Here is a 25,636-nt window from a genome sequence, read left to right as displayed (position 1 = left end):
TGTCCCTGTCTCTCTCTGCCTCTCCCCAGCTTGTGTTCTCTCTCACTCTCAAAATAAATAAACAAACATTAAGAAAAAAAAAAAAAGAAACAAAAAAAAAGTAAGTACCAGTGGGTAGAAAATTTTTAAATTATTAAGTGATACAAATGTGCTTCTATTATCATATAATGTAAACAAGCTGACAACTGTTTTATCTATTATTTGGGGAAGGGAATAAAGGCTGATAAGTTAAAGAACGAATTTAGAACTCAACAAATTCTCAAATGCAGAACTCTTTCTACATGCCTGATAACAAAACTAATCTAGAACTTACCTCTGCAAACAGGCCAATTCAAGGAGGGTAATGATTTAACTACTACTTGTCATTTGCCATCTCTCTCCTTCCTTTTCACTATTATGGAACCCAACTTAGTAAATTTGGGACAGACAACTGCAAGATGGAGGCTTTATGTGGAGTGTGAGGTGGGGGGAGATACAAATGAGACAAGAGTCATAAATGATTATTTGCTGCTAGAGAAAAAGGAACACCTATCTTTGAACACTTTTTTGGAGGACTATTAAATTAACCCTACAGCGCCAGCCACAAGAGGATATTACCTGAGTAATCTACGATGTGTGTTGGAACTCTCTCAGGGGTAACATCAGCTGGAATGGTAATTTCTTCTGCCCGTGGAGGAACCTTCATTAGCAAACAAATAAAGGAAAAAACCCTTTGGATATTATCAACCAAACTTGTTAACAGAGCATGTAAATTCATCTGTATTAGCCCCTTTCACCCATACCTGCCCTTTCAAGATTTATTACACTCTTAAATGCTTATTTTTTGTGCTTTACCAGAGTCAAGTATATACACGTATTTTTTTTTTTTTTAATTCTTTTGAGAGACACACACACACACAGAGTTCAAGTAGGGGAGGGGCAGAGAGAAAGACTGGAGACACAGAATCAGAAGTAGGCTCCAGGCTCCAAGCTGTCAGCACAAACCCAATGCGGGACTTGAACTTACGAGCCATGAGATCATGACCTGAGCAGAAGTTGGATGCTTAACCAACTGAGCCACCCATCTGCCCCGGGATTCAAGTATATATTAAAAGCTACGTGATAAAATATTTCTTTTAAAAAAGCATGTACAGGGGCGCCTGGGTGGCTCAGTCGGTTCAGCGTCCGACTTTGGCTCAGGTCATGATCTCGCGGTCCGTGAGTTCAAGCCCTGCGTCAGGCTCTGTGCTGACAGCTCAGAGCCTGGAGCCTGTTTCAGATTCTGTGTCTCCCTCTCTCTCTGACCCTCCCCTGTTCATGCTCTCTCTCTCTGTCCAAAATAAATAAACGTTAAAAAAAAAAAATTAAAAAAAAAAAAAAAGCATGTACATGCTACAAAGCATGTACATGCTACCTGTGTGGGCATAATGCATATTAAGGATACTTCAGATCTGATGCAGCCTAAAACAATACTTAAATTAATTTGGTGTTTCAAACATTTGATTTTTAAAATGCTGTTTTCATTCTATTTTGTTGAAAGTTTAAGATGCTATACAAATGAGGAACTATGTTAATCCAAAGCAATTCTCAAATAAAATAATAAATGATCAAAATTCATTTCTTCTAGAAGATAACTGGCTACACAGGCCTTACTTAATGAATCCATTTTTTAGAAAGACTATGATTTTTTAATACATTAAAAATGCTTTATCCACACCCAAGAGGACAGTGCTAAAATGACAAGTCTAAACTAAGTTAAACAATGAGAGAAAACATTTAGGTATTATACTCTGAGTAATCATATGACAATATGTTTCATTTCACAAATTAAGTACTTATTTAGCTATCTTACTTAAGAACAGAAAAAAGCAAAAGAAACAATGAATGGTCATGTGGTATTTGTAGCTGCTGAGAACACTACCACATAATGTATCAAACTCCTATCTGAACAGTGAATTTATGCATTTCTAACTAAACAAGAGTAAAAAAAAAAAAAAGGGAAAAATGCAAATTGTGGAGCTAATGGTACCGACTATGTGAAGACACAGAATAAAGGAGAAATAACGTTCACCCCATTTGCATCAATAGCATTTCCCAAAACAAAATTCTAACTTTACATAAGGCCTTAGCCAGCAGTCCCTCATCCTGGAACTTCCAGCATATAAATAAATATATTGCAAGTAATAATAAAACCACCTTACTTTTGGTGGCACTCTACGATTATTAAGCAATTCTCATTTGAGACACAACAATCCTTTGAGTTTAGGTAAAGGTGGAATGAATTAGTTTCTTCACCTGTAAAATGATGCAATGGATAATATTAAAGATTCTCAAATACATGTGTCAGAATCCTAGTGGTTCTAATGCCTCAAAGACTGGAGAGTGCCAGATGGAAGGCAGGCAGGAAACCAGCAGACCTTTTACCCTTACTTCAAACTAAAGGAATACTCACCTGTTTTATATTTAAGAAAGGATTAACAGCTTAGATGATCTCTAATAATCCCTTCCAGTTCCCATTTTACAGATGAGACAACTAAGGCACAGAGATGAGAAACGTCCTAGCCAAGATCAGAGTAGGAAAAGCAGGAGCACCTGATGGCTCAGTCAGTTAAGCATCCAACTCTTGATTTTTGGCTCAGGTCATGATCTCACGGTTCGTGAGTTCAAGCCCCATGCTGGGCTCTGTGCTGATGGTACGGAGCCTGCTTGGGATTCTCTCTCCCTCTCTTTCTGCCCCTCCCCTGTTTGTGTGTGCACGAACATGCTTACTCTCTCTCTGTCCCTCTCTCTCTCAAAATAAACTAGAAGGAAGGAAGGAAGGAAGGAAGGAAGGAAGGAAGGAAGGAAGGAAGGAAGGAAGGAAGGAAAAAAGAAATGGGGTGCATGGGTGGCTCAATTAAGCATCCGACTTGGGCTCAGGTCTTTATCTCACAGTTTGTGAGTTTGAGCCTCGTGTCGGGCTCTGTGCTGACAGCTCAGAGCCTGGAGCCTGCTTCAGAGTCTGTGTCTCCCTCTCTCTCTGCCCCTCCCCTGCTCGCACTCTCTCAAAAATGAATAAACTTCAAAAATAAAAATAAAAATAAAAAGAAATAGAAAATGAAGGAAGAACAAAGGACTTAGGTGGGCTCAGATCTAGTTTGATTCTTTCTCCTGCACTATATTTCAGGGATGTCTTGTATAACTAATATGAGCCTTTTTAAAGTCATAACTGTCAGAAAGGAAACACATCCAAAAAAAGAGCAGAATTTATTTCATTTTAACTCAATTTTGATAAATTTAAAAAATTTTAAATATAGAAAAGATAAAAATGTTTACCTCTTCTGGGAATTCTTCACTGACCAGGGACATAATCAGTGATGTCTTCCCAACTCTAGCTGTGAAAACAAACATCATTATTTTAATAAAGTGTTTAGGTTCTATATAAACTCAAATTCACCAACCACACAGCAAAGTCTGTTATTCATTAGACAAAATCAGAGTTATCCAAATCACCAAGTTTTACAATACTTAAAGTACAGCTCTTGTTTTTTGCTTAGAAAAGTTACACATCCCTTTAAAACAAAAAAATTACCAAAATACAATGGAAAAGTTAAAATCTCCCCAAATATCCCCCTTTACCAGTTTAATACATGTAGACTCCCAGATTTTTTCCACACTTACAGTAACATACTATAATTCCCTACACAATTTACTAGTAGAATCACAGTATTTATACTATTTTACAGTCTTCCCTTATCATTTAATTATGCACTTGGGCCATATTCCATGTCAATATGTAAAATCTCCTGGGGGTGGGGGGAAAGGTGAAGGTAAAGTTATTTTTTTTTTTTTAACGTTTATTTATTTTTGAGACAGAGAGAGACAGAGCATGAACAGGGGAGGGGCAGAGAGAGAGGGAGACACAGAATCCAAAACAGTCTCCAGGCTATGAGCTGTCAGCACAGAGCCCGACGCGGGGCTCAACCTCACGGACCGTGAGATCATGACCTGAGCTGAAGTCGGACGCTCAACCGACCAAGCCACCCAGGTGCCCCAAGGTAAAGTTATTTAATGGATACAGAGGTTTTGCTGGGGACGATGAAAAAATTTTAGATGTAGAAAGTGCTGATGGTTATACAACACTGAATGTATTTAATGCCCCTTAAGTGTACTCTCAAAAATGGTTAAAATATCAAATAATACGTCTTATATATTTTGTCACAATTTTTAAAAACAGCAACAGGAAATCCATTTTATATTAACATAAAAAATCTTATATTATTTGACAGCTGTATAAGAATCTATTGTAAGATATGTCATAATTTATTAATGCAGTGTCCTAACAATGAACACTGTTCAAGTTTTCACCTTTATAAACAATGCTGCAATGAACATTTCTACAGGATAAATTCCTAGAAGTGGAACTCAAGTTAGCATGCATAATCTCTTTTATTTTTAATAAATATTGTTAAATAACCTCTAAAAAAAAACCAAAACTAATTTACATCCTCACCAGTAGAAGACCAGAGTGTCTGCTTTGGGTATCCTTACATTTTTGTCTTTCTTGAGGAATCATATTGAAAGGCTTAGAAGAGCAAGAGTAACTTCCTGGTTACATTTCTAACCTCACAAGATTTTCAATGCACAAACTTAAAAATCTTAATTTTCATTCTGAAATTTTACTTCCATTCCCTTTCCATTCACTTTCTGATCATCTACATTCAACTGCTTATCAACTGAACTCTTTCGTGATCCTAGAGGAAAACAGTCCACCTACCTATTCATCTCTGCCATAATGGCAAATTACTTTCCAAAGTAAAGTCTAGATATGAAAGAACTGGAAAATTTTAAAGCGAAGAAAAGTCACATTCCTTTTTTAAATGACTAAAAGAAAGGGTGACTAACAACACAAGTCAAGTCTCTGGAAAATGATGAACGGCTGGAAAAAAGAGTACTGGTCATACAACTCAGAGGATGTGCCGCTAACAAGTTGCATGCGCTAGTGGAGGGCCAGAGTGGAGGGTCCGAGGATCTTTTCAGTTTACTTGTGTGAGAAGGCTTGGGCCTTTTTCAAGTGGCTAACCGTGAGACAACATTTCCCTGAGTTCCGACCATGGTAGTGAGTCCAGAACCCATCATCACACAACTGCTAGAATCCAGTTATCCATGTGAGTTCATCCAGCTCCCTGCAAACATTTGCAGGTGCAGAACCCGGGACCCAGAAACAGTGATTTACTCAAGGTCTCACTAAACAATTAGTTGCAGACTTAAGAGAATAGCCCATCCTCTGATGACTAAGCCAGTGTTCTTTCTCTTTATTATGACATAGTTTTAAAAAATATTGTTAACACACAATACAGAAAAGGAATAATGGCCTCTAAAGTCAGCAAGCACTACATATACAAATACTATGTAAATTAATTAAAATATCCACTGATTCACTGGTGACTAATCCAACAGCTCTGGTTCCTTTTTTTTTTTTTTTTTTTTTTTTGTAATTTATTTTGAGAAAGTATCACTTACAGAAAAATTGCAAAAATAGTACAAAGGAGTCACGTCTATTCTGTAACCCAAATCCCCAAATGTTAACATTTTACCACATTTGCATTATCGTTTCCTCCCTCTCCCACCCCCAACTCTCTATATTTTTTAAACCATTTAAGAGTAGGTTGTGATGATGTCTCTTTACCCGTAAGCACCTTAGGATGTATTTCCTAAATACAAGTGCATTGTCTTATTCATCATAACCACAGTGTACTGTCAAGATCAGGAAATTAATTTAATACTAATACAATGCTGTTGTCTAGTCTGTTGACCTCATTCACATCTCACCATTTGTTCCATTACCATCTTTTACAAAAAAGAAAAATCTTTTTCTACACCCAAGATCAAATGCAACATTTGGTTGTCATGTGTCTTTAGTCTCTAGCTTGGAAGAGTATCTTTCATGATCTAGACATTTTTGAAAAACCCAAACCATTTAATTTGTAGAATAGCTCTCAATTGGGTTTCTATAATGTTATCTCATGATTAATTTCAGATTTTGCATTTTGGGCAGGACTGCCCCAGAAATGATACTGTATCCTTCACAGTGCATCACAGCAGAAGGGAGATGATGTCAATTTGTCCCATTACTGGTGATGTTAACTATCGTCCCTTGGAGGAGGTGGTGTCTGCCAGGTTATTATTTTTCTCTTTGTAATTAAAAAGTAACCCGTGAGAAGATACGTTGAGACCACGAAAATATTCTGTTTCTCATCAAACTTTTGCCTCCTAGTTTTAGCAGCCATTCATGATTCTTGTCTTGTGTTGCTACAGGGGTTGCTAGATGGTGTTATTTCTATTTCTACCAATCCTTCTACATTACTTTGCATTCTACTTTAAGGAAACACTCCCTTCTGATTTGTAACAGCACGGTCTTGTGGACTCCTACATTATTCCACGTGTTATAATCCACTACTGTCATTATCTGGAGGCTCAAATTGTTCCATTTTACTTTCAAAAAGGGCATTTATGCAGGTATAAATCAGCATTACTATATGATCCACTTTATAAATGAATATGTACTCACACCAAAAAAAACAAAAACAAACAAACAAAAAAACCCAGAAAGGATATATACACCAACAGCAGTTATCTTTGAAGTAAATGTAACTATTTTTGTGTTTTGTGCTTTCACATATTTTCCCAATTTTCTACAACAAAAATATACAATTTTTGCTACTAGAAAATGTTAACAAGTACTATTTTACAGTCATAATTTTTAGCAGTAAAAATTGGCATGTTCTAAATTTATAGATGGCCACTGAAATTTACCTACTGACATGTAAAATGCATTCTTTCATCCCTTCAACAAATATTTCTTGAGCACTTCCATATACCAGGCACTATTCCAGGGTGCCAGGGATACCACTGATCATAGCACTAGGTATCCCTGTTTTTTATATATATTTTTAAATTTTTATTATTTATTATTATTTTTAGAGAAAGAACACAAGCGGGGAAGAGGGGCAGAAGGAGAGGGGCAGAGGAAGAGAGGAAGAGAGAGAGAGAGAGAGACAGAGAGAATGGATGAATGAATGAATTAATTAATTAATCTATCTTAAGCAGGCTCCATGCTCAGCACAGAGCCCGACACAGGGCTCAATCCCACAACCTGGGGATCATGACCTGAGCCGAAATTAACAGTTTGACACTCCACCGACTGAGCCACGCAGGCACCCCCTCACGGAGATTATATTTCAACAGATTTAAGAGATTTTCACCAATAAGAGATTTTCACATCAGGATAAAAAGCAAAAATTTAAAAACTAGCCATCCTTGATTCACCCTTCCTCTATCCTGAACACTTAAACTGTCAAAACTTCCTTTGAAAATTTTTTTATCAAAAAATTTGTTGATGTTTATTCAATTTTTGAGAGAGTGAGAGAGACAGAGTACAAGCGGAGGAGGGGCAGAGAGAGCGAGACACAGAATCGAAAGCAGGCTCCAGGCTCTGAGCTGTCAGCACAGAGCCCCACATGGGGCTCAAACCCACAAACCGCGAGATCATGACCTGAGCCGAAGTTGGAAGCTTAACCAACTGAGCCATCCAAGCGCCCCTCCTTGGAAATTTTAAATATTCACTCCTTCCTCTCTGTTCCCACTTTTCCCTAATTATGGGACTCTTACTGAAACACCTCTCTATTCCCAACTTTCTCTCCGCCTCCTCCAATCTCTCCTCTTACTAAAATCTATCAACAATACAAATACCACTCCATCTTTTCATTTTCTCAGCTCATCAAAAGCCTTGACTCTCAATTACCTACCACATCGAGGCGAAACTCTTCTGCTGGCCTTTGAAAATCATGCAATTCATTATTTAACCTCACTTCATCTACCCAACCTCATTGCTCACTATTCCCACACACACAATTTGCTCACATAAGGCCATTCTGCTCTGTGCAAGCACAAACAAGCTATGATGAATCTTGCCTCCTCACAAGGTTTTCTTCATCTAAAACATCAGTCCCTCTCTCCCCTCGACTTTTCCAAATGTTAACCAACTCTGGAGGACAGCTCAAATTCTGCCTCATCCTTAAAGACATCCCAGGACTACTGTAGACCTCCCTTTCCCCCTCTGAACTACTTCCGTGCCACCTAACCTACATCAAACAGTTATGAATGGAAGGTGCATACTTCACATGTATGTGTCTACATTAACACAATAATCTAATATTTGAAAACCCTTGGATAATGAACTGAATTTTCTAATTTTCTATGAATGGGAGAAAGACTTCTAGCACATCGACCAGACTGACTTCGTTTGACTTGCTTTCACCTCGCCCAAGCACAACAGCATTGCTACTGCTTCAGCACTGCCATTTAGGAAATTAAGTTCCACCTCGTGGAGCATCTATCCCATTCAAAGCTCAACAACAACTGCAAAGCTGTGAACGCTAGGGGGAAAAATTTCTAAAATTACTTTTTTCGATTTGTCTTTAATAGAAAATAATTAATGTTGAAATTTCAAATAATATCAAAGGAGGGTATGATATAACAAAGAATCCATCTGGTCTTCATCCCCACACAGTTCCTGGCAGAAAGCTTCAAAACGCCTTGGAAGTTCCCATGTGATAGGAGTGTGTTTTGTTATAGTCTCTTTCAACCATACTTGAGTTATCCTAATGAGGTGACCCATTAGGGAGAAGGGAGGGCCTAGATAGGCCCTAGATAGGAGGATGGGGATTGGTTGCCAGAAAAACTACCCATGTGATTAGCGGGTTGGAACTTCCAGCTCCACCCCAAAACCTATCACTGTGGTGGGGGGGCGGTGGGTAGAGGGAGCCCACAGATGGAGTTCAATCACACAGTCAATGATATAATCAATTGTGCCTACATAATGAAGCCCCATATAAAAACCCTGGACATCAAAGCTCAGGGGAGCTTCCTAGTTGGTGAACAGATTGATGAACCAGGAAGGTGGTGCACTCTGACTCCACAGGGACAAATGGTCTTGGCTCAGGATCCTTCAACACCTTGCCCTATGTACCTCTTAATCTGGCTGTTCATTTGTGTAACCCTGAGTATAGCACTTTCCCAAGTTCTGTGAGTTGTTCTAGTGAATTATCAAGTCTAAGGGCATTGTAGAAAGCCCCAAATTTGTAGTCAGCCAGGAAGAAGAGTGGATAGTCTGGGGACCCCACTTGTAGCTGGTGTCTAAAGTAAGGGTAATCTTGTTGGGGACCTTGCCCTTTAACTTGTAGGATCTGATGCTAACCCAGGTGGTTAATGTCAAAACTGAAATGAATTGTAGAACGCCCAGTGTCAGACAATCGTCAGAAAGAAGAGGGCACGACAGTTTTGCATTTATAAAAAGTAGGGATGGCTCAAAAAACTGAGAAACACTGTAACAGAACTATCCAAGAGTACAAGTTCCACTCTGGCATATTTTCCCGGGCCTGGACCAAACTAGAAAATAAACAAACAAAAAACAAAACAAAACAAAAACCTAAAAGATCATGTAGAGAGTATTAACTTATGCTTCTACATGACCCATCTTACTTGTGCAGACTCCTTCTATTAATTCATTTGAGAAGTATTCACCTGATTGCCTTCCAAGCACAAAACTTAATTTTAGATACTCTATGGGGATAATATGGAAAATGTATTAAACAAGATAAAATTGCTATGAAAGAAGTATGGATCTGGGGCGCCTGGGTGGCGCAGTCGGTTAAGCGTCCGACTTCAGCCAGGTCACGATCTCGCGGTCCGTGAGTTCGAGCCCCGCGTCGGGCTCTGGGCTGATGGCTCAGAGCCTGGAGCCTGTTTCCGATTCTGTGTCTCCCTCTCTCTCTGCCCCTCCCCTGTTCATGCTCTGTCTCTCTCTGTCCCAAAAATAAATAAACGTTGAAAAAAAAATTTAAAAAAAAAAAAAGAAGTATGGATCAAGTACTATGTTCAATCACTCTTGAAAAACGGGAAGGTGGGCAGGGAAGGATGGGAAGAGAATACTTTTCTCAGAAGTCTCTAAATATAGCAGAAAAATTGAAAATCTCATAAAAGAAGCTTATAGTTTGGTCACAAGGAGGAAAAATTGAATAATCAGTTAAGACATGTATGTTTCTTAAGACAGTGTTGTGCCTGTGTAACAGGCAACCTTCTAGCACATCACTAGTGGTCTCCTGAAGGACTTCCTAGACCTTGGGGAAAACATTACTTTTCCTACCACCTACTGAGTATCTCTAGAAAGACTAAGGAACAAATATTTCATTATCACCCACAGGAAATTCCACAAGGGCAGAGAATGTGTCTTTCTTGTTCACTGTTGAATCTTAGCTCCTAGCAAATGCTCTTAGTAAATGGAGCTTATGGCTTAGCGGTTAAGAGCACAGATTTACAATTTAGGAAGAGTGGCTGGTTACTTCTGAGAGAAAGAGAAGGAAATGCAAGGGGCTTCAACTAATTGGTAATGTTTTATTTATTAAGCTAAGTGATGGGTATTTGTTATATTATTCTTTATACCTTTGATATAAATTTTTCACCAAAACAAAAGGAAAACAATACAGGCTTCAGAATCAGACAAGACTGGACTGAAACCTTAGTTCCAGTACTGACTAGCTGTGTTTCCTCAGGCAAGTAATCAAGCCTCAGTTTGTCCCTCTATATAGTGCTGAACAGCTTCAGCAGAATTGGTAAGAGAATTAAGACGACAGATATATAACGCTTAGGACAATACCTGACAAACATAAAATACACAAATGATAGTTGTTGCGATGATGATGAGCACAGTTTAAATTAAAGGAGTTAAGGGAGTATGAGAATGGGCCAGAAATTTCGGATTTGGGAATCAGCTAATTAGCAGTATAACCTTGTGTTGTCACTGACTCTCTCTGGGCCTCAATTTTCTCAACAGTTAGAAAGAACGAAAGAAAGAAAGAAAACAGAAAGAAAAAAGGACCAGATGCTATCAATGTGTATACTCTGTGAGTAATCTAAACTATCATGTAGCACACCTGGAAGACTGGCCTGCAACAGATGAAAAAGTGCATATGACATGTACCTTACAGTACCCTAGCAATGGCAGACAGATCCCCAAGTTGTATCTGTTATCTATTTTAGTTGTGTATGGGTAAGTGATCGGTGAGGAACATTCATCTATCTGTAAGAACAAAGTGGGACTCAAGTGCGACCAAGCCAATATGGGGTCCAGAAATCTGTAGAACTTGCTGACTTATAATGAGCATTTTGTAACTTTTCTCCTTAAATAACTGCTTCCGTTATGGCCTTGTTCAGGGTCCCAGAAACGCCAAACCGTTTGCTAGCTCAGGGTAGTATTCATCTCAACATCCACAGTGGTCCATTCTAACTCCACATGATGATGCACAACGGAGGCAAAATAGCTTAACGTGAACCACGCCAATGCCCTTTATTCCAGCATCAGAAAACCTAGAACTTGGCCCTCCTGCCTATTTTTTACTCTTGGCAACTGAGGCTGCAGAGCAAGAGTGCATTTGGGAAAGAGCCCTAATCAAGTTCCTTGCAAAAGGCGGTGATGTCTGAGCTAAGACAACATACAGCAGAGTTCTGTCACCTGATAGCAGAATGCCTCTGCTGTGAAGTCCAATTGCATCCACCAGGCCCTGTATGTTATTTATTTTAAATTTTTTTTTTCAACGTTTATTTATTTTTGGGACAGAGAGAGACAGAGCATGAACGGGGGAGGGGCAGAGAGAGAGGGAGACACAGAATCGGAAACAGGCTCCAGGCTCTGAGCCATCAGCCCAGAGCCTGACGCGGGGCTCGAACTCACGGACCGCGAGATCGTGACCTGGCTGAAGTCGGACGCTTAACCGACTGCGCCACCCAGGCGCCCCTGTTATTTATTTTAGTAAGTGGTAAAACTCCCAGGTACTTAAAACAACAGACCTTTTAGAAGATCCAATGCTTGTACAATTCCTGTGACCTTTGAACTTCTGGGTCTTTTTCCCTAGTGTCTCCAAAATCCCACAACTACTGCCAGCACAGATGTTCCCAGAAACTGTTCCATTTTCGCAGGGCTCTCCGGGACATCTTACGTATCTCTACATTCTTATCCATGATCAACTATTTATTAAGAATGGGAAAAATGAGGGGCACCTGGGTGGCTCAGCTGGTTAAGCGTCCAACTCTTCATCTCGGCTCAGGTCATGATCTCACAATTCAAGAGATCAAGCCCCACATCGGCGGGCCTGCTTGGAATTCTCTCCCCACCCCACCCCCCAAAAGAAATAAACCTAAAAAAAAAAAAAAAGGAATGGGAAAAATGAATCAGATGTTCAATAACTCAGATGCTCATTGTTACCCAAGAGAAAAACAAGTCTCCCTCCTGCTTGGTCCTTGAGAAATTTGCCTGCCTTAATACCCTTAAGACCATGATTCCCCTCAGATTCCCTTTTCAGAATTACCTTCTTAAAAATCTGCTTGTATCTGGGGCGCCTGAGTGGCTCAGTCGGCTGAGCGTCCGACTTAAGCTCAGGTCATGATCTCACGGTCTGTGAGTTCGAGCCCCAAGTCGGGCTCTGTGCTGATAGCTTGGAGCCTGGAGCCTGTTTCAGATTCTGTGTCTCCCCCTCTCTCTGCCCCTCCCCCACTCGTGCTCTGTCTCTCTCTGTCTCAAAAATAAATAAAAACATTAAAAAAAAAAATCTGCTTGTATCCCCCACTCCAAAGCCCTGACAAGTCTCAGAAGAAATCTACTTAACTTTTAATCCATAGATCAAAATGTTAAACAAAAACGATCAAAATTAAGTCAAACACCCACATTAAGTGGCTTATTAGTTTCCAAGAAAGCTAAAGACTATTGCTCCTTAATCACAACCACTTAGGCTCCCTTAGCAAAGTTCAGGCCTTCAACAGGTGTTCCGTGTTACTTTTGAAGTCCCCTCCCTCACCATGACCCTTACGTGTCATCCATTCTTCCTCATCTTTCTGCTTAAAACTCAGGAGAACACCCCTTTTCCGAGCCATCGTCCCTTTCTTCTTTTCCCAGCAATATTTCCAGAAAAGAAAGCCCAACATTCTGAGGCAATTCAGATTTCTTCACAGCTCAGCTCAACAAGGCAGTTCCGGCTGCCCGTGCAGCAGCAGGCTCCTGCCAAAACACAAACCTGCCACCAGGTCTACTCCGACATGGCAGGCCTCAGAGACAGAAAAGGAACCCCCACCCCCAGCAGGAGAAGGGCACTGTAAACACTGCAACAATTAAAGAGCTTTATGATGCTTGATGATACAGACAGTGGTACCAAAAAGTAAGAAGCATTCCATTTAAGTTATTTATATGGGTACTATCATTTAGAGTATGGCATTTTCATTTATTTATTCATTCGTATTGTGCCTCACCCATTAAAGAATCTGATGCAGTTTAGTACTCACTACAATAAAACAACTGAATCTAGTTTCTGAAGTAATTGCATAATAGGCCTTTTAAAAATCAAACACGAATTTCCTTCACATAAAAATCCAAGAGTGATTTCCTCTTTAAAAAAAAAAAAGTTTAAAATTAGAGCGAGACACATTATAGTAATTTAGGAGAAAATGAGCACATTTTCATTAGTATCATTTTGGGTTTCCTTTTGGAAGAGCAGTAAGATGATAGCTACTTTAATAAAAGATCAGATGTGATTAAGTTAAGAAATGCTTCAGTGAATCTAAACTAGAGCTTTTTGCTTCCCTTAAGGCTTAACAACCAAACCCTGAGTAAGACTATCAAAGAAATAGGGAATCGGCAGGTTTAAAATTACAACAGGCCGCTAACTTTAGGCTAATCTTAACTGCAAAAATAAATGAGGACCTTAAAAACAAGGAAGACATTTTAGAATACTAAATTTTAAAAATTATTAAAAAAAAATTTTTTTTAACGTTTATTTATTTTTGAGACAGAGAGAGACAGAGCATGAACAGGGGAGGGTCAGAGAGAGGGAGACACAGAATCTGAAACAGGCTCCAGGCTCTGAGCTGTCAGCACAGAGCCCGACGCGGAGCTTGAACTCACTGACTGCGAGATCATGACCTGAGCCGAAGTCGGCCGCTTAACCGACTGAGCCACCCAGGCGCCCCTTAAAAATTATTTAAATAAGCCTACAATCAAAAAGGCTCTTTGACAATGGCAGGAGTATAAACACTGCATATTTTTAACTGCTCCAAAAAATAATTTCCATAAAAGGAAGAAACCTCTCTAATTACTCTACCAATTAAATTTTATATGCAAGATAAATATAATCTATGATATTGTTACATAATTTATAATACCTAAGTATAAATAAATACATGTAAAAATATAATATATGTATTTGATATAAGTATATTATATTATATGGAGGACAAAAAATTATTCTTTGTTAACTAGCCATTTAATGGTCTCTATTTCCTGTTTTGCCTGAGAAACACTGAAGTGATCTGTAAGAACAAAAGGCACGGTCACAATTATCCCCAAAGAGAGAAGGCCTTCTGATTCAGTTCAACACAACATGCTACAGTTCTGTCTGACACTCCACGCTTCTAAGTAGGTCATCCATGGGAAACATAATTCATCACTATAGAACAAATTATCTAGATTTGTCCAGGCTAAAAATTTCTTTGTCTTTTCATCACATCTTTTGAACATCTACTGCTAAATGACAGCAAATTCCTAATATTCATGAAGCAGAAATAACACTTTCTAGTTCCAAATACCATCCTACCAGCCATATTGGCTATTTTTCTTGATAACAAACACCCCGTGCTTTAAGAGGCAAAGGGCCCTACTCCTCATTTTTATTGGCTTCTTAAGAAGCCTTGTTGACTCTTCCTAAATTAGGAAATTAGAATATACAGGGAGCAGGAGGGTGACTATGGAGTTAGAATTTTAACTGGGAAACTTTGGCATTTGTAGCAATAGCTGAGTATTGTTCCAAAGGAAAATTTCATTGATCAAATCAGACTATCTGGGCTGCAGAAGAACAATGTTACGGTCTATCCCTCTCCTTTGAACTATATCAACACTAGGGCCCAAATGGTGCCAGAGGAACAAAAAGATGAGTTTTAATACAGATGTGAGAATGATACAGAACAGACTCTATCTGAACAGAAAAGACTATGTAGACTATGCTTGAACATGCTCGATCACAGACTATCATCCAGGTACTAAACACAGTATAACTGAAAATGGAGTTTAATCTTCAAATATCATTTAACAAAGACCAGAATGGAAAGCAATACAGCTTTAAAAGGATTGGAGAAAGTTTTTTCTACCATAAATGCTAGCTTATTACTGAAGTTTCTTTGACTCTTATCTTATGCCTGAAGAACTGTTTCCCAGTCCCACTAAGATGACCTCTGGTGTTTCTTTCTTTCTTTCTTTTTTTTTTTTTTTAATCTTTATTTTTGAGAGAGAGACAATGTGTGAGCAGGGGAGGAACAGAGAGAGAGACACACACACACAGAATGCAAAGCAGGCTCTAGGCTCCGAGCTGTCAGCACAGAGCCCAATGCAGGAGTTAGAACTCATGAACTGTGAGATCATGACCTGAGCCAACTCGGACACTCTACCAACTGAGCCACCCAGGTGCCCCAACCTCTGGTGTTTCTATTTCTTTTGGCAAGGAATAGAACTGGGGCAGCCAAGACATGGAATAGACGTGACCCCATCATTAGAAGTCACTGGTATACTTTATGGCCAGAACACAGGAATCTCCCAGGTCAAACAAAGCTAAGAACCTGGAACAAGAGACTGGATGAACACTGCCCCTTCAAATGCTAACAGCAACCACATATCAGACCGGATTTGAGAAAGGAGAATGAGCAGGGGCACTTTGGTGGCTCGCTCAGTTAAGCGTCCAACTCTTGATTTTGGCTCAGGTCACGATCCCAGGGTTGTGGGATCAAGCCCCACATTGGACTCCATGCTAAGCATGGAGCCAGCTTGGGATTCCCTCTCCCTTTCTCTCTGCCCCTCTCCCCAGCTTGTGCTGTCTCTTTTTAAAATTAAAAGAATGAAAGAAAGAGCGAACGAACAAGAATCAAATTTTTATGACTAAGAGTGATTTGGAAAACAAGCAAAGTCTAAATAAATGGAACTAACCTAAACTCATTCATTCTTCCAAAAGCTATAGAAGACCTCTGAACAATGTGTGGGTTAGGGGCGCCAACCAACTCTCCACCCCCCTGGCGGTTCAAAATCCTCAGATAGCTTTTGACTCCCCCAAAACTCAACTACTGATAACTACTGTTGACTGGAAGCCTTACAAATGACATAAACAGTCTATTAACATATATTTTGCATATTTTATGTATTATATACTGTATTCTTACAATAAAGTAAGCTGAAGAAGACAATGTTATTAAGAAAATCATAAGGGTGGGGGTGCCTGGGTGGTTAAGCGTCCGACTTTGGCTCAGGTCATGAGCTCACGGTTCGAGAGTCTGAAAACTGCAACAGGCTTTCTGCCATCAGCACCAGCTTCAGATCCTCTGCCCCTCCCCTGCTCGTGCGCAGGCGTGCTCTCTCTCTCTCAAAAATAAACAAACGTTAAAAAAAAAAAAAGAAAATCATAAGGAAAAACATTTACAATAGTGTAAAAAAAAAATCCCTGTATAAAGGGACCCACACAGTTTGAACTGCATGTTGTTCAAGGGTCAACTGTATTTGACTTTTTTTTTTTTTTTTTTGAGAGTGAGAGCACTCATGCGGTAGGGGAGTAGAGGAAGAGGGAGACAGAATCTTAAGCAGGTTCCACACCCAACATGAGCCCGATGCAGGGCTCAACCTCACAACTATGAGATCACGACCTGAGTCAAAAATCAAGAGTCAGACGCTTATCAACTAAGCCACCTAAGGTCAACTGTATTTGAGTGCTCACTTTGTGACAGGCCTATTCCAGGCACGGGGTATACAGCAATAAAACGAGGCAAATCCACCACCCTCATGAAGCTTACTTTCCAGCCCAAAAGACAAGTGAACAAATATGCACACAAGAACTGCCTGAGTCAGGGCCTTCTTGTAGAGAAAGCAGTAGACAGCACTACAAGAGTGAAGCAAGGGCCAGACTGTGATGGCGTCTGCAGGCCTGCATAAAGAAGTCTGGACTTTCTTCTAAGTGAAAGGAGAAATCATCAAAGAATTTTAAAAACGGGTAACAGGATCTGAGATACTTTTTTAAAGATGATTACCTGCTACATAGAGAATGGACAAAATTAGAAGGAGGGAGACTGGTTAAGGAGATATTACAAAAGCCTAGGCCAGAGCCAATCGAAGCTTGTAGTGGCTTCAACTAGTTTCGATGATAAGCTAATCAGTTAGACATTGGGTAAGAGTGACAGATTCATTTAAACTTTTTTTTTTAGTGTTTGTTTATTTTTGAGAGAGAGAGAGAGAGAGAGAGAGAGAGAGAGAGACAGCAAGCAAGCAGGGGAGGGGCAGAGGGAGAGGGAGACACAGAATCTGAAGCAGGCTCCAGGCTCGGAGCTGTCAGCACAGAGCCTGATGGCGGGGCTCAAAACCATGAGCTGTTGGGAATGCAAGCTGGCGCAGCCACTCTGGAAAACAGCATGGAGGTTCCTCAAAAAACTAAAAATAGAAATACCCTACCACCCAGCAATTGCACTACTAGGCATTTATCCAACGGATACAGGTGTGCTGTTTCAAAGGGACACATGCACCCCCATGTTTATAGCAGCACTATCAACAATAGCCAAAGTATGGAAAGAGCCCAAATGTCCATCGATGGATGGATGAAGAAAAAGTGGTATATATATACAATGGAGTTATTACTTGACAATCAAAAAGAATGAAATCTTGCCATTTGCAACTACATGGATGGAACTGGAAGGTATTATGCTAAGTGAAATTCGAGAAAGACAAAAATCCTATCGCTTCACTCATATGAGGACTTTAAGAGACAAAACAGATGAACATAAGGGAAGGGACACAAAAATAATATAAAAACAGGGAGGGGGACAAAACAGAAGAGACTCATAAACATGGAGAACAAACTGAGGGTTACGGGAGGGGTTGTGGGAGGGGGGATGGGCTAAATGGGTCAGGGGCACTAAGGAATCTACTCCTGAAATCATTGTTGCACTATATGCTAATTTGGATGTAAATCTTAAAAAATAAAAAATAAAATTAAAAGAAAACAAAAAAACCCACGAGCTGTGAGATCATGACCTGAGCTGAAGTCGCATGCCCAACCGAGTCACCCAGGTGCCTCTGACCAGATTCATTCAAAAAGAGGATAACAGTTCCACTTTCTTAATGAGTTTGATCAGAAGACAAACATATCTCAACTTAAAAACAAGACTTCGCTAAAACTAAATCTTGTGTAATTTTAATGTACCTACATGATTTAGATAAAATGGTATTACGGCTCATGCTAATTTTATTGCAACAAGGACATTTGTTAAGCATACTAACGCAAACATCGTTAAACACAAATTCTGGCCAAAGAATCTGACCATGAAAAATCATAACCTGAGAACTGTTTTTGCATGCTTGCATTTTTAATGATTTTAAAAATTTTGTTTTGTTTCAAGAATGGCAACTGACTTTTAACATGGCCTGAATGGTATTCACTGTGTTCGATAATTAAGATAAGGTGCAAATGATCTTTAAAACACTTTGGCTTTCTCTGCAAATAATTACCTTAAAATTCATAGACAATCTAACTTCTTTGATCTAAGCACTAAACAGACAGTAAGCATCAGTTAGCACTTAAGCCTGGATGGATCAGAATCCAGATTCTGGATGGGCCAAAAAAAGATCTGTTTCACCTTCGGAGGACATTATAGGTTTAGCCAAGAGAATGTTGAAACCATTCACAACTATTTGGGAGCTTCAGTGAATGAAGCAGCTGCTGTGTGGTTCTGGGACAGATGCTAACAGCAATAAGATGTACTGAAGTGAAAGCAAAGGAACAGTCTCTACAATAATACCAGAAATGATGTGGGGATTTTGTTTGTTTGTTTGCTTTTCCCATTTCTCTTAATTAACCATCTTAAAATGACAACTAAGTTACTACCACTTCTACCTAAAAAAGTGGTTTTCCAGATAAATTCATGTGTTAGACCAGTATTAAAATAGCCTTCGTCACAGTTATGTTTACCTAGCATTTAAAGTGGGGCAGCTAGGCCAAAGCTAACAAATATTTACATTAAATCTCAAAAAGTAATGCTTCTGGGGCACCTGGGCAGCTCAGTCGGTTGAACATCAACTTTTGATCTCAACTCAGGTCATGATCTCACAGTTCATGGTTTTGAGCTCTGTGTGCTGCTCAGCTTGGAGCCTGCTTGGGATTCTCTCTCTGCCCCTCCCCAATCATGTGCACACAGTTGCACAAGTACACACACGTGCGCACTCTCTCCCTCTCAAAATGAATTAAAAAAAAAGAAAACTAATCTTTCCAACTTTTTCCTCCCAAAATACCAACCTTTAATATAACTCACTAAAATTACATATTTCACATAAATATAATCCTAATATTTTTAAATGTGAAAAAAATCATATATATGGTAGCTGGCCTAAAGCTTTTGGTACAAATGTTTTCAAGAAAAATGTCTTCCTCAAAAACTAAGACTTTCTCTTAGGTCAGGTAACTCCCTATAATCAAAACACTCTTGCATGCACACTTTTCTCAACTCTCCTGTTTGCTTTCATATCTGCAGAACATGGCTTTTAATTTTCTCAACAAATTTTTAGTTCTTTTGTGTATTTCTAAATAAGTAATACTGTTAACGTTTTAACTTAAATGCACTAAGGCTGTCAATATATCTTACATATATACAGCATTTCCATTTAGATGTTTCACAGACGAATTATATGCTTCCTAAAACTAAAACCAAAACATAGGATTTCTGCTTTTAGAACATTAGTATTACAATCACCATACTATAAAACGATTTTATGACAGTTAAGGATCAGCTTTTTAAGTGGCTCGTCTACTCACTTTCCCTACCATATTCCAAATGCATCAGCTATGAATCACATGTTAAGTAACACCTTCCTGAACTTTGTCAAGGAAACTGATGCAAAATACAGATTAAGATACAATAATAAATAAAGACTAAAATTCACAACTGCAAACCCAAAAGACAACAGTGTCAGGCCAAGCTTACTTCCAAATTCTGATTCTAAAGACTTCTCCACAGAGCAGGTGAACAGAGACTTCAATGAATATCAAAGAACACTACAGAGAAGGGTAAAAATGTGTTAGCTTTCTTCCTTGGGAGTGCATCACAGTGACCTGGAGGGGCTACTCTAGGCTGAAATGGAGTCTGGAAAAGAATGCTTCAAAACAGCAATGGCAGAGCATTAACTAATGTACAAACAAACAATTCAGTTCTCCCAGCCCACTTTCTTATTTTAGTCCTACCAAATGAGTCATGTAACCAGCCAAGTGATATCAAGAAGTCCCTGTTGTACTGTCCCCAAGTTAGTAAACAGAGGCATTTCTCCTTTATTGTATCTTAAAAGGGTGAAATCTAAGAATGTCTAGGGGGTCTTATTTGTATGTGCATGTGTCTGTTTTCCTGTGTGCCTGTTATTTATAAAATAATTACCAAGCTACGGAATAAATAATGCTTAAAAAGAGGGGAGTAAATTAGGCTTTAGGGTAAGAATAATTCTCTCAACTAAAGAACCCTCCCCAGATAATTATTCATTCATTAAGCACTTGTGTAACTTGTATAACTTGAACTTGAGAGTAAATTTTTGAGGAAACAGCAAGCATAACAGAAGTTATTCCAATGTAAAGTGCAAGTATCTCTAAAAACGTTCCCTACCTTGAAGTCAATGCCAGAGGGTGGGAAGACTGCGAACGTGAAAGAAAGAAGGAAAGAAAGAGACAAAGAGAGAAAGAGAAAGAAAAAGAAAAAGAAAAAGAAAAAAGAAAAAAGAAAAAAGAAAAAAAGGAAAAAAAAAAAAAAGGCAGAAACCTGACCTTGCCCGCAAGTCGAACAGTCCTGCGTCCCCCTCCCCCTAGCTTCCCCGGGAGCCAGTTCACACCATCCCAATTGGTCAGTCGGCCTGTTTCAGCACCTGCCCGGCAGTGACAAGGGACTCTCCACGAAGAGAAAAGGGTCTGAAAGGCAAGCGGCCTCGGAAACGCGTTGAGGCCCAGGAGGAAAGGATTCGAAGCGGAAAAGGAGGAGAGGACCTTCGGAGAGATGAGGCTGGCGGTCAGAGACTCACAGAGACAAGGCTCGAGAGGACGACTGGGGGTCAGGGTCGGGATGTGTTAAGAGGGCCCAGGGTGAGGTGAGAGCTTGAGGGCCGCCAGCGGGCTGCCGAAAGGGAAGAGCTAAGGGGCTGGGAGGCCCGAGAGCGCGGAGAGGGGCGAGCAGGCCCGGGGCGGCAGGGGCTGCGGTGGCCGCGGCCGGCCCCGGTGCGCGGACTCACGTTCTCCCACCAGCAGGATCCGCACGTCTTTCTTCATGTCGGCGGCTCGCAGGGGCCGGGCTCGGCCCGCACGCATGGAGCGGACTCCTCTCGCCGAGAGCGCTCAGCCCACGGCGCCCCTCTCCCCGCGCTACCGGTGCCGCTGCCAGCCTCCCCCGCCGCCCCGCCCGAGCCTCGGCCGGGGCCCGCCGCGCCGCCTCCTCTGCTGCTTCCCTGCTCGGGAGCCAGGACAGCGCCAGCTCCGCCTCCTCCGGCTCCGCGGGCGGCGGCGGCAGCGGCGGCGGGGCCGACGGGGCGCCGCGAGGGACAAGCGCTTTCGGAACGCGAACGCTCTCAGGGCCCGCGCGGCGCCCCCGGCGTCCGGCAGGCCGCGGCGCAGGGCCAGGGAGCCTAGCCCACCTTCCCCAGGGCGCCGCGACAGCAGATACGCCTGGGGCTCAGAATTTGAGGAGTAGATCCGCTAGTCTGACCCCATTTATTTTGCAGAATTGGGGCAGGAGAAGTTATTTGTCCAAGGTCACATTAGAGCCTGGCAGTGACTCAAGACGGGATTATTCTCACCAGACTATAATCTCCAGGAGGGCAGCGACCTGTCTACCTGGTTTTCAGTAGCATCCACACCTTATCAGAAAGTGCTTGATTGATTAAAGGGTGACTGACTCCTGGGATAGAGCCTTTTCCACTACACAAAACCACCACCCTAGCTGCTTTTTGCCTGTGATGCTTACAAAATACAGTTCTAAATAATGGCATTCTTTTTTTTTTTTTTACCTTGTCCTTGTAAACAGATTCATTTCTTTGTACCAAACTTAATGACTTCCTTCTGCTCTAAGTCAAACTTAGTTTCTAAACCAAACTAAGTCGCTTTCTGTGGTTTCCTCTGAGAAGGGTCTTCTGATATTTTAGTTACGCTTGCTGAGCATAATGCTGGACACTGGATGCTGGACATAATAGATGACACTGGATAATGAACTCTTACTGACTTTTCTAATATTGCCTTAATTCCCTCCTGACCCTGTCTGGAGAAATTTGTTGCTACATCCCAAATGCTAGGACAGTGTTTGGCATGCAGCAGAAGAAAGAGATAAATAGATACAGATATATATATAATTAATGAGGAAACACTATCTGCATAATGTGCCTTTTTTTCTATCTTAAATATTACATCATAAGTTTTTAAAGGAAATAAAATGTGTGCAAAGTACAATCCCCCTTTCTCCTAGGAGAAGCCATGGGGTGTGGTGTAGCAGTTAAGCGCTGCTGACAGATTGCATGGGATTGAATCCAGAGTCCATTGCCTAATCAGGTATGTGATCCTGAGTAAATTCTTCTACTTCTCCAATCTGTCCATTCCATAATGTGGCAATAATGATAACAATACGTATGTCTTCGGGTGGTTTTGAAGAATAAGATAATACACGTCAACCATCTGGTACGGCTCCTGACTCATGGTACCTGCTGTATTGATTTCAGCTATCATTATAATCATCAAGGGCACTGAAAAGTTACAAGCCACAGGTTTTAGGCATATACATTGTTACACTTACAACAGTATTCTGCCTCCTTAATATAATGATGTCCCTACGGAGCATAGGAGAGAGAGCCCTTCCAAAAAAACGCTCTATAGTATAAGGAGGGAGATAGGAGAGATACACTCCCTGCTCACCGGGAGATAATGAAGTCCTATCCCAGGATGGACACAAATAAGACAGATGGAAATGTGAAATTCAGGAGTCTTGATAACCAGATCTTTCAGGGAAAAGGATTTCTTCTGAATTTCAGTATTACACAATGGTTGAGTTGAAAAGACACTTACAGAGCCCCTATTCCAATACCATTACTCTACAGGTAAGAAAAGCAAGACCCAGAGAGATACTGCGACTTGCCAAAGGCAGTCGAGCTGAGACTAAACCTTGGCTCTGCCATCCTTAGTGAGTGACCCTGGGCAAGTCACCTGTCTGTGCCTTAGTTTCCTCTCTCCCAAATGAAGACTATAATCTCTTCCCAAACTTCTACCTTATGGGATTGTTTGGAGGATCCCATAAAATAATACATGTGAAAAAAATGTTTCCTTAAAAAAATAAATTACACAAATAGCGGATGACAAAGGACAAAGGCCCTTTATAGGCGGGCAAATTCTTTAGGGCACTGCCTGCTCCAAGCAACCCTTTGTGGAGAATCTTGACCCCAGGAGCTCTGCAACAGCATTGCCAGCTGATTACAATGTGAATTCTGTGCACCTTCTCCAGAAGCATGAGAGACAAGACCTTCATGGTGTTGTACATGTGTGCTGGGCAATGGCTTTGGCATTTCTATTAGTTGAAATGTCTGGAAGGCAGAGGACTAAGAAGAGTTTATTTGGCAGGAGAACATCACACAGTTAATACTGCAAACTCCTTTGTAAATAAAGCCTACTTAAAAATCCAGACTTAAGGGCCGCAGAAAGAAGGCAATCCGCAACCACTGTCAGCAGGCAAAAATTAATGGTTTGGCACAAACGGAGACCAACACTCATTAAATTGGGGAGAGGGTGTCTGGGCCTCCTGGGCAATGTAAGTTTCTTCTTAAAACACCTCTACATCTCTTGATCAGCTATACTTCTGAGGCTATGCCTCCCTTGCCCTCCCTTGAGCTTTATGTCCTTCTCATGATATTAACAGACATCCATCAGGGATCACTCTGAAGGTCTCCTGGAGACAGCATAGTTCAGGGGTTAAGATCAGGGACCCTGGAGTCCACCTGCCTAGGTTTGAACCTCAGTTTTGCCAGTTTTGCTAGCTGTGCATCATCAAACAAATTGCTTAACCTCTCTGTGCCTCATCTGCTAAATAGTAGTAACACCTCATGGAATTGTAGTGAAGATTAAATGAGTTACTATAGTAGAAAAACAGAATAGTGCATGGTACATGGTCAGTGATTTATAAGTGTTGAATAAACAAAGTGAATTTTGAAGAAAGAGACTTGTGCACACGTGTCTGAGCCTAAGTAAGAGCCACGTGATGACGCACTGCAGCGAAACACAAGCCAGGGGATGGAGTTACTGGCAGTGGAATTTACTGTTGGGATATTGCAGACTGATTACTATGTATTAAGTATATTGGATAAAGCCAAGAGGACACATTGAAATCTAGAAGGCATTGATGGAATTTTCCTCCAGAATGCTGCTAGGAAGGAGTTCTACCATCACAAGACAAACCTGATGCCTCCTCAACTGTGCAGGGGACATAGGGAGGTCTGAACACAGTACCTTTGCCAGGAGATAACAGGATCCGGATTTTATGCCCATCAAAGGAGGAACTTGCCACACAGCCTGTCTCTGCATCCCAGGACAGTGGGACACCCTGGGCCAGTGGGCAGAAGATGACCAACATCGGGTGAAATAAGAGGCTGGCCTCTGATTGGTGAGTTAGACATAGTCCCAGGCAAGAGGCCAGTAAAACTTGGACTGGAATTGGCCCCACTCCTCAGACCTTCTATCTTTGGTCTCTAAAGTTAAACCCAAAGTAGCATCCATCCTTCTATCTCAGACCTTCTATCTTTGCTCTCTAAAGTTAAACCCAAAGTAGCATCCATCATCCATTCTTCACTTTTGTCTCCCACTGCTTCCAGGAAGACTTCTTCTTTTTCCTCTCAAGCCTGCTCTGGTGGAAAAGTCCAATGCCTGATTGATACAGAGTAAATATTTTATCTTGCCTTGTAATGCATTTGCTCTTGGTTCATTGTTCAAACATCCATGTCCTCTGCATAGTCACATGGACAGGTCTCTAGAGGACACGGGTTCTGCTTGCTTGATTTGGCTGGAAGGTCTGTCACTCCACACAACTACTTATTAAAAGGCATTTGATAGTTAGCCATGTGGAAAGGAAATTTTTCCACCTAGGATCCTCATCTTTAACACAGCATAATTTGGAGTTGTGGAATCACTATATTGTACACCTGAAACTAATGTAACATTGTATGTCAACTATACTTAAAAAAAAAAAAAAGCCCTCATGTATTGATGAAGTTGCATCCAGTTTACTTCATAATTTTCTTAAGCTCCTTTCAAATACAGATTGTAAAACAAATATCCCCAATTAAGAGATAGTTGGAATTGAGAAGCCTCTCAGATCCATCCTTCCCACAAGTGGTCTAATTTCCCTTATGGAATGGGTAGGAGCATGGGCTCTGGAGTCTACACTTCATCTCCAACACTTTATTAGCTGTGCAACATTGGACAAGTTACAGAACCTCTCTGAAAAACCTAAACCTCGTCTGCAAAATGGAGCTATCTCATAGGGCTCTTTTGGT

General features: G+C 40.7%; 1 protein-coding gene across 8 annotated transcripts in view; it reads right to left on the bottom strand.

Annotated features, from left to right (window-relative positions):
* Window positions 1-21,497, bottom strand: part of RHOT1 (ras homolog family member T1) — a 64,283-nt gene extending 42,786 nt beyond the window's left edge. For 3 of the 8 annotated variants that reach the window (XM_030294938.1, XM_030294937.1, XM_030294940.2), the window contains exons 1-3: window positions 21,347-21,484; window positions 3,295-3,353; window positions 598-679 (exon numbers count right to left, since the gene is read on the bottom strand). In XM_030294938.1, coding sequence (XP_030150798.1) covers window positions 598-679; window positions 3,295-3,353; window positions 21,347-21,422 — 217 coding nt within the window. In that variant the 5' untranslated portion in view covers window positions 21,423-21,484. Of the gene's footprint in view, window positions 1-597; window positions 680-3,294; window positions 3,354-21,346 lie in introns of all 8 variants that reach the window. The other 5 variants (XM_030294941.1, XM_030294939.1, XM_030294942.2 and 2 more) reach the window with 4 other exon arrangements.
* Window positions 21,498-25,636: the final 4,139 nt, after the last annotated feature.

Source organism: Lynx canadensis, chromosome E1 (assembly GCF_007474595.2).
Source record: "Lynx canadensis isolate LIC74 chromosome E1, mLynCan4.pri.v2, whole genome shotgun sequence".
NCBI classification, from domain to species: domain Eukaryota; kingdom Metazoa; phylum Chordata; class Mammalia; order Carnivora; family Felidae; genus Lynx; species Lynx canadensis.
Note: the sequence above shows the minus strand (reverse complement) of the source record. Positions and strands in the feature narration are given on the sequence as shown.